The 15,849-nt window shown below is 45.3% G+C and overlaps 1 protein-coding gene and 1 long non-coding RNA gene across 7 annotated transcripts in view; one reads left to right on the forward strand and one right to left on the reverse strand.

Moving 5' to 3' along the window:
* TNFSF8 (TNF superfamily member 8) overlaps window positions 1-8,858 on the reverse strand; it is a 27,220-nt gene extending 18,362 nt beyond the window's left edge. For both annotated transcript variants that reach the window (XM_045074022.1, XM_004774058.3), the window contains exon 1: window positions 8,664-8,858. In XM_045074022.1, coding sequence (XP_044929957.1) covers window positions 8,664-8,858 — 195 coding nt within the window. The remainder of the gene's footprint in view (window positions 1-8,663) is intronic.
* Window positions 1-15,109, forward strand: part of LOC123390320 — a 21,157-nt gene extending 6,048 nt beyond the window's left edge. Inside the window, exons 2-6 of one of the 5 annotated variants that reach the window (XR_006604925.1) lie at window positions 631-7,966; window positions 8,075-8,829; window positions 9,196-9,998; window positions 10,399-10,714; window positions 11,289-15,109. This is a non-coding gene — a long non-coding RNA (uncharacterized LOC123390320). Of the gene's footprint in view, window positions 1-630; window positions 7,967-8,074; window positions 9,999-10,398; window positions 10,715-11,288 lie in introns of all 5 variants that reach the window. The other 4 variants (XR_006604923.1, XR_006604921.1, XR_006604924.1 and 1 more) reach the window with 4 other exon arrangements.
* The last annotated feature ends 740 nt before the right edge of the window (window positions 15,110-15,849 follow it).

A 15,849-nucleotide genomic window follows, 5' to 3' on the forward strand; every position in this document is an offset into this window, starting at 1 on the left:
AATCCCTCAAACTCGGACGTCCTCAACCCTAGCCTCCCTCCCCTTCTCCCCAGCTCAGCCATGGAACTGCACCTCAGGTGTCTTGCCAATATGGAATAAAGTATCTTATTTCTCTTTTGACTTGTCTAGGTTGGGGTCATGTGTAATTCACTGGACTGAAATACTAATAAAGACCTAGAGAGGGTGTGACACTGATGTGAATGAAAATCACTCCCACATCCAGAGCAAGGAGTTAGCATCTGTGCACATCTTACTTCCTCAGAGTTCTGTCTGAACACCCAGGACCATCTGGAGTTCCCCTTATATTCCACCATTTCCCTGGGGGCTCTGTCCTTTGCCTTCCCCTGATGGCTCATTTTCTGATAAGTGGATCCCTCCTCCAGCCCAAGTGTGTTGTAATGAACCGAGGAAGTCTCCCGAAGGCAAAGCCTTGGCATACCCCTGCCGTGCAGATGGCAGAAGTCAGTATTAACTTTTTGGCCTTCAGTTTTTCAGGGCAAAAGAAGTGAACTTGACTTGGACGCTCCTTCCCTCTCGGCTCTAATAGTCTATGATTTTATTGCTTTAGCTGAAAGCTCTTAACCTCAGTAGTAACACCGTGCATTTGTGGTCTCTCAACTGTGCCTGTAGTTCATAGGAAAACCTGACATCACCAAATTCCCCTCCGTGTTGCCTCTGTGAGACTGTGAAGAGCGTTTCGAAATCTAATGAGCAGCAAGCTTACTACCGAGTATGATCATCAATTAGTGCGATGTGCAAATGGACGAAGAAAAGCATCTATGTTTAAATGTGGTGCTAAGATGGTTGAATTCGTCGAACCCCCAGGAAAGGGTCCGGAGAGAGTGAGAGGAGGCTGACACAGTAGAAGCACTGGGAGCATCCCAGGCTCCATGAGCCATCCCGGAAATACCAGGAAGTCAGACATTCAGCACCTGTCAAATGAGCACCTGGTCTGGTGTGTGCCAGGAACTATGTTAGTCACGGAAGACACCCTGTGGATTTTATGGCTTAGTCATTAAAGCCGTCATTTAAGATATACAAATAAATATAAGAATTGAATTGCAAGTTGAGACAAGGACAACAAAGGAAGAGAGCCGTTCAAGGTAACCTTTCTCAAACTTCACGCATATACGCAGATCACCCGGGGTGGCGGTTAGAGCGCAAATTCTGATTCAGCTGGTTTGGCTGGAGCCTGGGAGTCCGTATTTCTGACAAGCTGTCAGGTGTCACTGAGGCTCCTGGCCCACGGAACACACTTTGTGTATGTGGCAAGGTTGTAAGAGATAATATCTGGGAGGGGGACCTCATTTATATGGGGGTCAGAGGAGGCTTCTGTTGGTTATTGGAGGGCTTCCTGGTTTCCCAACTTTAGGCGGGAGCATGTCAGAAACAATGTATCTTACTACAGGGGCCCAGGGCATCCAAGACATAAATGCGATTATTCCTGTTTTAGAGAGCTCCTGGGATGAGGTTTGCCAGAGCTCCTCTGGCTGCCTCTGGTAGAAAAGATCAGGGAAGCAGAGCCAGAGAGGGACCTAGACATCATTCAGTCCATCAGGCTAATTTAACAGAAGAGGAACCTGAGATATTCATGAGTCAGTGGCAGATCTTGGATTCAGATTCTCTGGTGGTCTTTCCATTGCCCCAAGAGAGACACTAGCTTCAGAAGGCCAAGGTTGGTGATGCTCATTCTCCCCTCCCTTTAACAATCCTTGCATTTGGAGGTAGAGGGGCAGGGTGTAAAGAGATGGTGACTTTTACAGTTTGCTGGGAGTTGTTTATGCCCGAGGCACTATGTAGTGCTATCCATCAACTGCTCTTTCGAAAGGTGCTTCTCAGTCCTACCATTCTCTCCCAAATCTTGCCTGGGGATCTGGGTCCTGGCTGGGGAAATGTGGACCATCTTGCTCAATGACTTGGCTTTGTGGTCAGTGGCACGTAGGTTAGACACAGACGGAAGCTAATGGACCCTCCCAGGCTGTCATTCTCAGCTGCCACTAAGTAGCTCAGGAAACTTCATCTCCATGGTTAACAACCAGATACGCTTCCTTCACTGTAACTCTTTTGTTTCAGACTCCAGGTGTCTGATGGGTATTTCCAACAGTGTTTCTGTGGATGGAGGGAGGAACCTTCACATTTAACCTACTTGTTCCCAGGTGGAATGACTCAGTTGCAATCATGTTCCCTGCCCAGGACTCTGTTTTCCTCTTCCTTTTTGTCACTGTAATTAGAGGGCTAATTATCCTTCCCTCCACTGGCTTGTTGCAGACACAACAAGATATTGTATATAAAGTACTGAAAAGTGCTCGAAATGATAGCTATTTTGGTTGATCCTGATGATGTGCTTAATTTGCCCCTAATAACTTGAAAAGCTCATTTCTTTTACAGAGCAGGGCTGTGCAGAAGCAATCAGATACCAAGTGTGCTCTGGATCCAAATATCCTTTGAAACTGAAAATGGCCCAAGGCAACCAACATTTAGAATATGCCAGGGCGATTACATATCCCCTTCTTTGCTGGCTTCATATTGTCTTATAAGGTGGGTCATGGAGATTAGGGGCCAGGACCATTTCCCTTACTTTCAAGCTAGCATGAGGAAGCCCTCCATGAGGCTGCTTAGTCCTCCAGGGATAAATGCTTTCCATGCATCATTTCACTTGGTCTTTACCCCAGGAGTTTGTGACTGATGAAGCCTTGGAAATTTCAGAAGGTCCTACAAATGGTGGATAGCAGGGAAAAGATTCACATCAAATGTGTTGAATTGGAAGGCAACGCTCTTCAATGCCATGCTACGCTGCCTTGCTCGAGTAGGGCAGGATGGAGCTGGGGCAGAAAATTCTCCTGTGACTTAATGAGTCAGTAGGTGGAGGTCATAGAAAATCCTCAAGAGAAGACTTTTTTTTTTTTTTTTTGCTGCCTTGGTTTTGGTATGGTTAATCCAGGAGGAAACTAGAACAGAGTGGCTTAAAGCAGTGTGCTTTTCCCACTAGGGATCTTGTTAAAATGCTGACTCTGGTTCAATAGGTCTAGGATGGACCCTCCAGGTTTTTCATTTCTAATAAACTTTTAGATGATGCCAATGCTGCTGGGCTATGCACCATACTATGAGTGGCAAGGGCTTAAAGACATTACTAATTAGGCCATCAGAACACCTGAGGTCTTCCTTCCCTCAAGGAATTGGGAGTGGGTGTTGGCTACAGGCTGGGCTCATACATAGGTTTAAGAAATCTTCTTACTCTCCTGATGGACATAGCATCCTACTCTCTTACCTACCTCTATCAGCGCTTCTTGCCAGCTATCTCTGCTTCCTGCTCTTCCCATGTGCAGTCTGGGCTGACTTCTGCTCTGGCCCTGCCACTCCTCTCCTGACACTTGGATTTGCCTGCTTCTGGGCTGTGCCTCTGCTCACTCTTCTGCCTCACCTGGAAAGCCCTGCCCCAGCTCTACCTGCCACTCTCCTTCCTACAGAGAGCTCTTCTCTACTGAAGAATAGCAGTTAATAAATGCAGAAAGAATGACAGGCTTTGGCAATCATCATTCTCCGACCCTTGGCTCATTCCCCGATTCAGACAAGGATCGTGCCCAAACTGTGGAATGGAAGATATTTATATGTCTTTTAAGTACTACCCCAGAGATTACTTATTAGTAAGAAAGACAAAAGTGTTCACCAGCAGTCACCACCTTAATCAAGTAACCATATATCATCACCAATAATGGGATAAATTGACATACGCCCCTAGGTGTGCTATAGTAGTATGTAACATTACCTATGTACTATTCTTGCCCCCAAAAGTTTCATCTGAATATAATCATAATGAATATGAAGCCAAATCCAAAACTTGGCCAATTTTATAAGCACACTGACCCGGACCCTTTGAAAAAGTCAACGTCCTGAGAAACAAACAACAAAGGGCAGAGGAAATTGCTAAATGATTGCTTCTTAATCTTTAGTGTGCATAGGAGTCACCCAGGGAATTTATTAAAGGGCAGATTTTTATTCATTTGGTCTAGATTTGGGCGTGGGTTTCTGCATTTCCAACAAGCTCCCAGGACCACCTATTAAATAGCTTGAAAATGACATAACCAAATGCGGTGTGTGACTGGAGGGTGAATTCAGGATCCCCAATCAAGACACGGCACAACAGCTGTAGACGATATTTTTGGACAAGTAGGGGGCATTGATATATGGACTATGCATTATTATTAGATGGAACTGCTGAACTGACATTGACTCCCTGGCAGTGATAATGGCCTTGCAGTAAAGAGGAGATGAGTGCTGAGACAGGTGTAGGTAAAAGGCCACGCCATCTGCACCTTACTGTCATTCACATAAGAAGAGCACAAACAGAGCAAATGTTAACCCAGTCAATTTAGGTGAAAGGTTATATGGGTGTTTACCATCCTGTTTTCTATTGGTTTCAAAATTTTCAAAATAAAACTTCAGGCGTAAGACATCCTAATTCTTGGAGGAGGCTCAGATTCTGTTCTAGCTCTTCTGCAAGCCCCGTCCTCGTCCCAAGAAGAAATTCTTCCTCCCGCTCCCACTGATGGCATTCTGTGCCATTCTGCCCTGAACTCAAACTCTTGGGTATTTGGGCCTTACTTTGAGAATCGTCAGAAAACGGCGGTCCTGCTCTGTCCATGTGGGTCCGCCCTTCTTACCCTAGCAAAAGGCTTGCCCCTGAAAAAACTTTCTGTTGTTTTCTTTTCTTCTTCTTCTTTTTTTAATTAATAAATGGAATGCTCTGTAGAGAGTAGTGTGGGTAGAAAGAAGCATCATGGGGCATTTCAACTCACCCCTACATTGTCTTTGAAGGTCAAAGCAAACCCCAAATCCATATCACTGCCACCAACAATCTCTATGCCTAACCGAACGCTCAGTCCGCTTTGGATGGGGATGTAGAGTGGCACTGGAAAGATATGTTTGTTTTCTTTTGTTTTTAAAGGCATTTTCTTTACTTACAAAGGGAAAGGAGGCAGCTGCTTTCTCTTTCTAGAAAGGGTCTTCTTAAAAACCTAATGATCCTGAACTCTTGCTCTAACATTTTGGAATGTAAACAAATCTTTTCAGGGACTGATAAACCCAGTCCCTAGGTTTATAGAATTGGCTCGTAGACTGAAGACCTTAGAGCCTCTTGAAATTATGCCTCTACCACCAGCTTTGCAGCCTATCTCCTTGTATAACCCCTCCTTTCTGGACAAGATAAGCCACATTTCATTATTTTTCATTTGCTTTGCTGTACAAATCGTGGGAAGTTGCATCCTGATGCATATACAGGTACTCTCTTGGGCTTACTTAATAACAGGTCAGTTTTCTGTTTTTCCATATGGTCGTGAAGAGGTGTCTCTTTGTTGGTAGGACTTTTGCTGACTCGAGAGTATATTGGTACACTCTCTTGTATTGACGATATTTACTGAGGTGAAAAATACACATTCTATTCCCCTCACTAGGAATTCTTTCTACAGATATACTTGCAGATATGCACAGTGGGTAAAAATTCTAGAGAAAAATAGAAGTATCCTTCATTAGGCACAGACAAAATAAGTTATGAAGCAGTCGTATAACAGAATACTTTCTGACCCTCCCAAAGAATGAGACAAACTTTCATGCATTGTCATGCAAGGGTCTCCAAGATACACTGTCACCTCAATACAGCAAGGTGCAAAATTATGAGTCTAATAGAACAGCATGTTATGCTATCTATTTGCAGGCACACTTATTTCTGGAAGGACGTGGGAGAGTCTGTTCATGGTGGTCATCTCAGGGAAGAGGGATTGGTGATTGGGTGGGCATGGTGTGATTGAGTTTTAGTTTCTTTTCCCATGTTTGCTGTTTACTTTTCTTAAACCATATGAATATAATATTTTATAATAAATATACTGGCTTAAATATAAATTAAGAAAAACTACCACAGGGACTCTAAAGACATTACTAGACAAGTAGTTCTATAAGAAACACAAAAGCGGGAATTTTGTTGGCTTTTTTCAAGCTCTATCCCCATTGCTTGGAATGATGTCCCACACACAGAAGATGGCCAATAAATATTTGAGATTGAAACCTAAGTTTCTTCTTTGTGTCTCCCAAGGAATTTGACCTTGGAGTTTTTTGGTCTTTAGGCCAATCTCAAGGTAATTTTTGTTGGTTTTTCTACATTCTCTGTGTCTTCTCTCTTTCCATCACTTTCTCATGCTTATCCATTGGTCCAGAGTGCCCCCTCTCCTCTGATTTGCCTTTCCCACCTGCTTTAAATTTCTCAAGCCAGTCTGGAACTCTAATCTCCAGTGAAGTGGTTCTTAAACCACTTCTTAAACACCCTGTCTCCTTAATTTGTGGAGTCATGGAAACCCTATGTGGCTACCTTCCATCACTTCTTGTTTTAAATTTTGTGCTCATGTGCTTCTTACCCAGAACTGTGACTTCTTAGGCCAGTAAAACCATTCTCATGATACTCCATCCCTGCCCCTTCCAACCTAACACAGAATGCTATGTAGTCATTGACCCATTCCATTTTTTGATAATTGGGATGTGAGTTTAAGTTTCTTGGGTCTCTCCCACTAACTTCCTTACCAGAGGTCCTATTAGGGTCTCTCCATTTATCTAAGTTCTACCTTTCCTAGAGTCAGCCTGCATTCCCACTTCTTGCAGGAAGCCTTCCTTGATAACTCAAGGGAATAACTCTTCTCAGCTCTTGCAGTTGTTAATGTCTGGATAATTTACTGGAAATGATGTATGTGCAAAACACTGAACACTTAATATCATGATCAGTATTACAAGCCTTAGCTTTTAAGCAAGTAACTGATATCTGCCAGACTAAAGAAACCATAGCCCACCAAACCCTACAGTTTGTGAAGTGAATCTTTTCATATCCTAACATGAGGAGTAAGTGAAGGGAATGGATGCAGAAGAAGATAAGGTTCTTGAGAGAGGCGCAGGAACGAACTTTCTAAGTGCTTCTGTGGCTGGTTGTATTAGTCAAGGGAGTGCTGTTCTCATTAAACAATCAAGCATGGTCTTGATGCCATCACTTTCTCAGGATGACTTAGTTCAAGCCCCTTCTCCTTTCTGTTCCTAATTTTCCACATATACAAAAATGGGCCAGAAGAATCCACTATAGTTCCTTCCTGGAAAGAATGGGTTTGAATAAGGACCCTCCCAGAGCTCTCTCCGGCTTTATATTTCTCCATCACCCTCCTCTTCCTTCCTTCCTTCCTCCCTCCCCTCTTTCTCAGCAGTTCTAGCTACAGCATTTAACTAAAAAACCTTAAAGACCACTTCAATTTCTTTTCTTTGGCCGTTGCTATAAAATGATATACTTCTGGTTTACTTCAAAGTAGAATTATAGAAATTATCTAGCCTCTACCCACCCCCCCCAAAAAAAATGCCCTAGAATATTTTCAGGAGTGTTACTCGTAGTAGCTGTAGATGAGCCCATTCAAGGATGCATTTTATAAGTTCCACTATGGAAATCAAATGTTAGTAATTCTTTTTTCTTTCACTTTTATGAAGATATGAGCCTCCAAGCTTCATTTAAATTTCAAAGCTGATGACACTTGAGAAACAGATACCAAAATCTTTTAAAGCTTTGTTCTTTTCAGCAATCCATATGGTATAAAACATTCAACCTAAGACAATGGAAGGAAAACTGGGACAAGTTCTGTAGAGTTGTAACGAAAAATGGGAGCTGGGAAGGAAGAAACAGAAACATTCTCACTTTGGCAGGGCATGGAGAGGGAGTGAGTTCTCAAATTACCAATATTAACAAAAACTTTACTTCATTAAAAAATCCATGAGCCATGTATACCATCAATACGGTATTTTCTACAAAAAAGGACACTGGCCGCATTCTCTGTAAACACCAATTTCCTAAAATATGAAGAAGTGCCCTCCTTCGTCTCTTCTGCTTTTGCAACAAATTGTACCATTTCCTCCAAACAAACTAAATTTCCTGAGACCGTCTGCCTCTACGGTGGGTACCCATGATTGCTTGTCTGATTGCTTGTCCTTTTAGCATTCTGAGCAATCTCCAAGGGAACAGGTGTTAAAAGCATTTCTATGTTCTGCCTCCATGCTCTAGGTTTCTCCTGACATCCTAAACTCTTCCAAACAGTGACTCAAGAGGAAGCTTTCAACTTGCCCTATAGGCTTAAATAGCTCTAAGGAGTTAAGCCTGGCCTCCTGTCTTACTCCTTCCGTCATACACCCTGGGCACTGAAACTTAGCTCCTTGTTGTGAAAGCTCTTGGCAACGGAGGAGGCCCCAGAGATCTGAGCAATGTTCCACCTGAGAACAGAGAACCCTGGAATCTGGTGGCAGACCTTGAAGACATGCTCCTGAGGCGTGCAAATCGGTTATCACATTTCCTTATCACTTCCTTCTTTGATTGTCGTATTCTTAATATCTTAATACTAATTGCTCCCCTCTATTCTTCTGGCCCACGTGAGTCTGGAAAGTTTTGAGGTGATGGCCGAGCACACTTTTCTTTTAAAACCTAAATTAGTTCAGAGCGCTGAGTTTCTGTTTTCTTTTCTCCGTCTTTCTGCATGATCTAGGTACTTTTTCCTCCCTCTCTTCTCTACTAGTTTATTAATTATTCTCAAGGCTCTCTCTCTCTAGGGAAAACTGAACAAAAATAGGAAAGGAAAGGCGACCAGGAGTCCACTTACCGTCTTCTGAACTACCAACATCATGATGGTTGCCACAGCAAAGACAAGACACAGAGCCAGCGCCGTGGTGGTGAAGTAGAAATAACCACGACTGGTGGTTCCCAGGTGGCTGGCCACGGAGCCCGCTGGCACATGCATGGCTGTGTCTCGAGAAGGGGCCACTCCGGTGAGTGCTTGCTGCAGCCCTGGGTCCATTCTTATATAGTCTTCCCGCAGCACACCTTATCTCTCTTCATCTGATTCACTTCTGGGCTCATCTCTGTTCCAAGAAGGATTCTCCCCCTGCATCCTGGATCATGTGACGTGGAAAAAAACCTTCATCGGCTGCCACACGGAGACACTCTTCTCTGGGGGCGTGAGGCGAAAGACGGCAGCAGGGGTGGGGGAGAGGCTCATTTTTCATTGCCAGGGATGAATTTGAGTGCAGACAGAGAAGGTGGTTAATGTCAGAGGGCGAGTAAGAAAATGACGATTTCCCTACTCTGGGGAGTGTGTGTGTGTGTGTGTACAAAGCAACTTCTGTTTCACTTAGACTCAGCCACAAAACGCCTTCCTGCTTGAAAAGCCGCACATTCTCTGTACGAGGCCTGCAGCTCAGAAGACCTCGGTAGAAAATGTCTCTTTGGGGGAGAAGCTGGGGTCCCTGGACGGGGCTAGAAGGACTCCGAAGGATTCAGTCTGATCGTATCAGCTTATGCTGAAAACTGGAGATGCCACCAGCTCCCTGGGAAGGAAGAGCCCACAAATGTGGAGATTCATCCCAAGAGGGCATGCCGGCGGCAGGATGAATTGTGGGGGCGAATCCAAAGAGCAGAAATCCGGAAACACTGATCTTTAAAAAAAAAAAAAAATTCCTGCTGGCTGCACTGGGGGGGGGGGGGGTCAGGCGTGCAGAAACCTGGGTTCACCAGCACGCTCCCAGAAAGGGGAAGGGCCTGGCGATCGAGGTGGGGGCGGGGAAGCGAGTGGAGCAGAAGGTGGGGGTGTGTTCTGTGAGGGGCGCAGGTGCAGCGTGCGGGGCGGTGGGCGTGTGGTTTGCATGCATGGCGCATGTCCGCGTCGCATATGTGATGTGGGGCGCGTGTTGTGTGTGTCTTCTGCTTGGGGTAAGGAGTGTGTGTGTGTGTGTGTGTGTGTGACTATTGCAACTGAAGATCAACCATCTAGCGCGGGGCGCCCGGACTAGCAGAACTTGACACCTTGCCTCCCTCCGCTCTCACCTCTGCCCTCTGACGCAGCTCACATTTCCTTTCCACCGAGCGCAAAACTGAGGATCAGAGAATGTGAAAACTGTTTCGGCCAAAGTGGGACATGTCGATCAATGACGTCACCCCGGTGCGTAGACATACCTGTCCACCGCCCCCCACCCCCCCTGCCCTCACACCCCCTGCCGGTGTTAAATCATTAAATCATCACTGGGCTTCAAGGCTGAAAACCTGAGATCTGCTCTCCGCCTCGCCCCCTATTGGCCTTGGCACCTTGTGGGGGTCCTTATACCCTTCTCCTTACCCCCATGTGTGCACAGCTGCTGTGCATTTCACATGAGAGTCCTGCCAGGAATGGGGATGGACTTGGCCAAGGTGTTGGCCCACCTGGGTCAAGCACGCTAGTGGTCCCCTGGGTGGAGTGGAGCATTTGGACAGATACAATAGATTCTCTAGGGGACAGCGTTGTCCTTTTGCGGTTACTAACGGTCTCTACTTCAACACCCCATTTAAAATATGAATCACTGCAGAGCTGGGGCCTCCAGCTGTAGCTCTGAAAACTTCATTCGGAAGTACCCAGTCCTCTGTAAGCGCCCGCCCTCCCCTGCCTTTCTGCTCATTTTTGGTGGCACCGTATCTCAGAAGGCCAGCAGGAACCCCAGCTCCTCCTAAGGAAATGCCCTGTATTCAAAGTCAAGCTTGGATGATTCTTCCTGCTGCAAATGCAGTGATCCCAGACAGAGGAACATCACTGGAGTTGGGTCAGACTCTAGGGATTGGTCTGAATATTCTTTTCCAGTGAAACCCTAAAATCACAGATCCTGGAGAAGGAAGAGCCATCAAGAGGTAAATTGCTTTCTTGCACTACCTAGAGTGGTATGAATTGTAACTGCATCACGGTTAAGGGAGCTGACCACCTCCCCGCTCCGGACCCCAAGTCAGGCTTAGTTTTGGAAGCAGTGGGTGCACGGGTTCCTTTGGTCTGGTAGCTGAGGTGGGGCTGAAGTCAGCCAGTGTCCTCTGGGGTGTGTACCTAGCTGATCTGCTGAGAAGGCTGTGGCCGGCGGTGGACACGGACGAGAGAGTAGCGGGGTCTCTATAACGGGCCCCACGCACTGAGAACAGATTTGCTCCCTTGGCCTCTATCTTCAGTCTCTTTGATGAAAGTGGAAAACTTCTGATTATGGAATGGAAGCTGTGGGTGTTGATAAAACGGCTTTGCTTGAAGTGCAGGTCTTCCTGAAGGCCCGCGGGGCTGAGAAGGGCAGTGGAAAAAAATGTTTGTCTTACAGTTACACGTTTTGCATACAGTACAATGTCCTGAGAGGGAAGGCTGACAAGGGGGAAAAAAAAATCACCCTTTGTTTTTACTCAGAACCTTCTGAGCAGTTGAGATTTTCAGATCCGTTTGCTTCTCCAGCAGCCCGTGGGCCCGATCTGCTGTCCCCGTGCCTCTCCTCTACACGCAAGCCTGCAAGCTTCCTGGCATCCCACCCCAGGGGTCTGAGCCCCCCTCGCTGCCCAGCTGCTCTGGGATCCAGCCCAGCCCATGGAGTGGTCCCATCCTTTGTGCTTCCTGGCTGCTTTCTCTTTTTCATTTGGTCACCTGAGATACAAATGGAAAGAGCTTTTACAGAGTTTCTTGTTGAGTGACTTTCAAATCCCTTCTGGAAGCGAAACTGTGCAGTGAGTGAAGACACATAAGAAAGTGGAGTTTTCTGGTTGAAGCAGAGGCAGGGCGACGAAGAGGCAGGCTGGGCCCAGCATGTTCATACACCTTTTAGTGGCCTGGGGTCTCTCCAGGCTGGAACAGAACTTGCAAACTTGCGAGTTAGCTCAAAACCCATATTCCTCAAATCAGGAAACTGAGGCAGAGAAATGGAGATGAGTTGAGGGGGGTAAAGTCATGCTTAGGAGCCACCTGTGCTCTCTCTTACCCCTCAGGCACAGCCTTGCTTCCTGCCACACTGACCTCACCCTTCCACTGCCTCAGAGCCTTCCTGCCCCTGCCGCCTGCTTCCGTCTCCGGGGGAGGCCTGCTCAGGGCTCTCAAGCCCACCACTGTCCTTTCTCCAGAAAAGTCCATGGTCATGCACACACTATTGTATCCTATTAACTACTTGTTCTGACCTCTGTCAAGTGTGCGAATACGGTGTGCCTTTTGCCCTCCCCGTTAGACTAAGAGCTCCTGAGGGCAGCCTTCCTTGCCTCCTACCCTGCAGTATTTGCTGTGGGATCCATGTATGATTAGCCTTCAGGCAATGCTTGTATTGACTTTGTGTTTATGGAAAGAGAAGGTTCTAGAAGGTTGGTTTATACAAAGGAGTTGCCTGATGGTGTATTTGTCTCTCACTTCTCAACGGTCCCCGGTTTCCCTGTCCTTCTCTAGAACTTACCTGGCTACCCATTGGCCTTTATGTTCTAGCATGACCCTGCAAAAGTCACCACTAGCCTCCTTTCAACCTGTAGTCAGCTGAGGTGTGACTGTAGCATCTGAGACTTGGTGAGCAAACAGGTCTAATATCTCACCCCTTTGGGAGGGAACAGCATTTTGGAAAAAATGAAGAGGAACCAGCTGTAGGACTGTCCCCCACTGTCCAGCCATTGCTTCCCTGTGTAGAGGACCGTGAGGTCTCTATCGTGGACCAAAATTGTCGTCCCTGGGCCAGCACTAACAGAATTTGGTAGCCCTGCAAATTCTTCGGCTCCACCCTAGGATCTACTTGATCAGAGACTCACGCTGGGGTCTAGCAATCTCTGTTTTAACAAGTGCCTCAGGGAACTACAATTCCTGAAACCATTTGGAAATCATCGGTTTAGGAAAATAATCTGTCTAAATCCCAGAAAGGGTCAAGGGGGGGGGTGCATCTTGTCCAGGCTGTGGCCCTTTGGGCAGGTGAAGTCTTAACCCCACTGTGTAGATGAGAAAACTGAGGCATAGCACTGTAGCGATCAGGATGCTGGAGATTGTTGGAAGGAAGCTTTGTTTTTTTTGTCTCTTGTTTGGGCCCACTTTCTAAACCCCAATATGGCTGTAGGCTGAAAAGCGCTATTGTAGATGAAGATATATTTATAATATATATCTGAAGTTCTCTTGTGGTGAACACTGTGGTAGAAACAAATATTTTTTTAAAAAATTTTTGGTGTATGTGAGAGAAGGGTGAACTCCTGCAGGGTATTTTCAAGCAATAAAAGATGTAGGATGGATCTCGTCCCATTAACTGGAGAGCCCTCTGTTTTGCAAAGTCTGATTTGATAGATTGGACATTGGAGTTGGTCAGGATGACACTGAACTTAGGATCTATTGGCTACAGGTATAGTGGACATGGAAGGGTTAGGGTTACAGTCATGGGCCAGATCAGCCCACCACCTACTTTATGAATAAAGTTTTATTGAAACAGGGTCATGCTCATTTGTTTATGCAGATTATAGCTATGTTTGTATTACAATACAGCGTTGAATAGTTATAGTTGCAACCCAGACAGATCTCATGGCCCACAAAATCTAAAATATTACTATTTAGCCCTTTGCCAGAAAAGTTTTCTGACCCCTGATTTAAAGTATCGAAATAAACTCAATTCAAGGCAGGATTACAAAAGAAGGGATTTGGAGAAAAGAATAGAAATGCGTTTTTCTGAGATTCCTCCATAAAATCTGCACTTATATTTTCATCACTAACTCACGTTTTCAGAAGAGAACTTCCTTTCCTGGGATTCACTAATTGGGAAGGAGCTAGATACCCTCATTTGTGTGTGACCACATAGACTACTGGAGAGGCCCCAGGCGCTGAGAGAGAGGCTGGAAGAAGAGATCTGGGAAATATGTAGACAGATAGACTTTCAGCATTGGGAATATGTGTGTGTGTTCATAAATTAATACATAATAGACATATATATGAATCTATACATTACATGCACAGGCACACACACATGTTATTCTTACCTACTTTAAAGAGGCATTGAGACCACTTAAAATAAATGCACACGTATATTGGAACTCAAGCCATTAAGACAAGGCACCAGGTAGGAGCCACGATGTAAAGGGAGAGGTTAAGGATTAAGAGAGGGGACACACCCTGGCAGAGGACTGTGTTCAGCGGTTATGTACAGCATGTATGCTTCTGAGATTCTTGGTAATCAGGGCAAAGAAGAAAACATGCTGGGTTGCATAGCTCTCTTTGATGGTAAAGAGCAGATGAGTTCAAAAGGAGAAATGGACCCTTTGCTGTTTGTACAGGTACTTTGAGATACATAGCATTTTATGAAATGGCTGATGGTAATCTATGAATTTAAAGCATGGCATGGCAATGAATCAGGATAAGAACTGATGTGAACAAGTGAAAATCCTGGAATATTTAAAAAGAAATATAATCTTGTGATGTTCAGTGATGCAGAATTAAAGATGACCAGATGCTAGGGTGGTGGAGGAGTCAGGACCAAAAGGGGAAAAAAGAAAAAAAAAATAAAGAGGAAAAAAAGAGCATCACTTTCCTGGCATCTAGGAGCCTCGGAGAGGGGAAGTACTAGAAAATCCTTAAGCTAGATGGTCCTGAAGACCTGCTTTCCTCGGAGTTGGTGGAGCCCAGAAGTCCAGACCAGCTGGCTGCCTCCTGGAAAGGTCTGCATTTTCTCAAGCCTGTACCTGCAATCTGTGTTGAGGACACTGAACCCTTGCAGGGCAGGGTCTCTGCCCCCACATGCCCTGCTGCCCTCTTTCCTCACTGTAGGACTGCAAAGACCATTGCACAGGGCCTTTCTGAGGTAGCAAGATAAGTCTTGCGAAGAGGCAACATTTTCAGAAAGAACTTGAAAAAATACATTTCCTGGAAATTGCCTTTGACATTTCAGATCTGCTCCAGGGAAAACTGCTACAGAAGCTTTAAGCAATGAACTGTCACCATTTGGATAATTGCCTTTCAACCATCGTTGAATATCCCACCTCACAGACTGAATCAGTTATAAAATGTTGAGGCTCTTAACCTTGAGAAGCCCATAGGGATATGCAATCCGGAGCCAAACACCAAACAAATCACTTTAAAACAATTTTAGTAGTTGCCCTCTAGAGAAAGTTGGGGGCAGGCAGCTTTGTTGTCTTTTTTTTTCTTTTTAGTAAGTTTTTCCAATTTTTGAATCTTTGAACTGTTTGCCTTTTTAAATGATTTGACTTTTGAAGGGTATTTGTGTACAATTATGGTAAAAAATAAAAATGAAATAGAAAAAAAGAGCTCTGTTGTCAGTCAAAGAAGGGAGGTGAGTCTGCATTTTTTTGTAAAGCTGGAGAAAGGTCCTTCCATATCAATAAAAGACAGAGAAGAAGAGACAGGATGACTTGTTCTACGGCACGCCACCCATCGAGCATCTGAGGGCTACTGTGTGCTGCTAGGCACTGGCGTTATAGCAGCGAACACCCTACAGACATCAGCCCTGACTCCGAGAAGCTTACAGTTGGGGGAGCCAGATGGACAATTAAGTAGTGAATACAATATAATGTAATGGGTATTCATACCAGATGATTCAGGGCATTCTATGTGCACGGCGGGTAGGAAACATAATCTCATTTATCATTCTCCAGGGGGGCTTCCTGGTGGTGACATCTTTGATGTGTACACTGGTTTGCTAAGTAAAAATGCACTCAAATTCTACTAGGTTGCTTCCCACCCTTCCCCTTCCAGTTTAACATCTTTCAGTGTCTGTCCTTGCCTGTGGAGTCTGGGTCACATGTCCTTGCACGGCCTCACTGGCTGTCCCCTAAGCTTCATTTTCAGCCTCTGATCCCAGCTCCACTCCAGGTGCCCTGTTTATTCTGAACCCCAAGCCAGCTAATCCCTCTGCTTACTGCGTTTCTGTGCAGGCAGCATCCTTGCTGCAACATTAAATGCCTTTTCTTACATCTCTTGCTCTGGCAATTCAACACGTTTGTTTAAGTTGCTGTTCAAATATTGTCTCTGCTCTGAGCGTCCACCCCCGACTTTCAGAAGAAAT

This window comes from Mustela putorius, unplaced genomic scaffold (assembly GCF_011764305.1).
Source record: "Mustela putorius furo isolate JIRA1106 unplaced genomic scaffold, ASM1176430v1.1 tig00537301_pilon_pilon_pilon, whole genome shotgun sequence".
Classification (NCBI taxonomy): domain Eukaryota; kingdom Metazoa; phylum Chordata; class Mammalia; order Carnivora; family Mustelidae; genus Mustela; species Mustela putorius.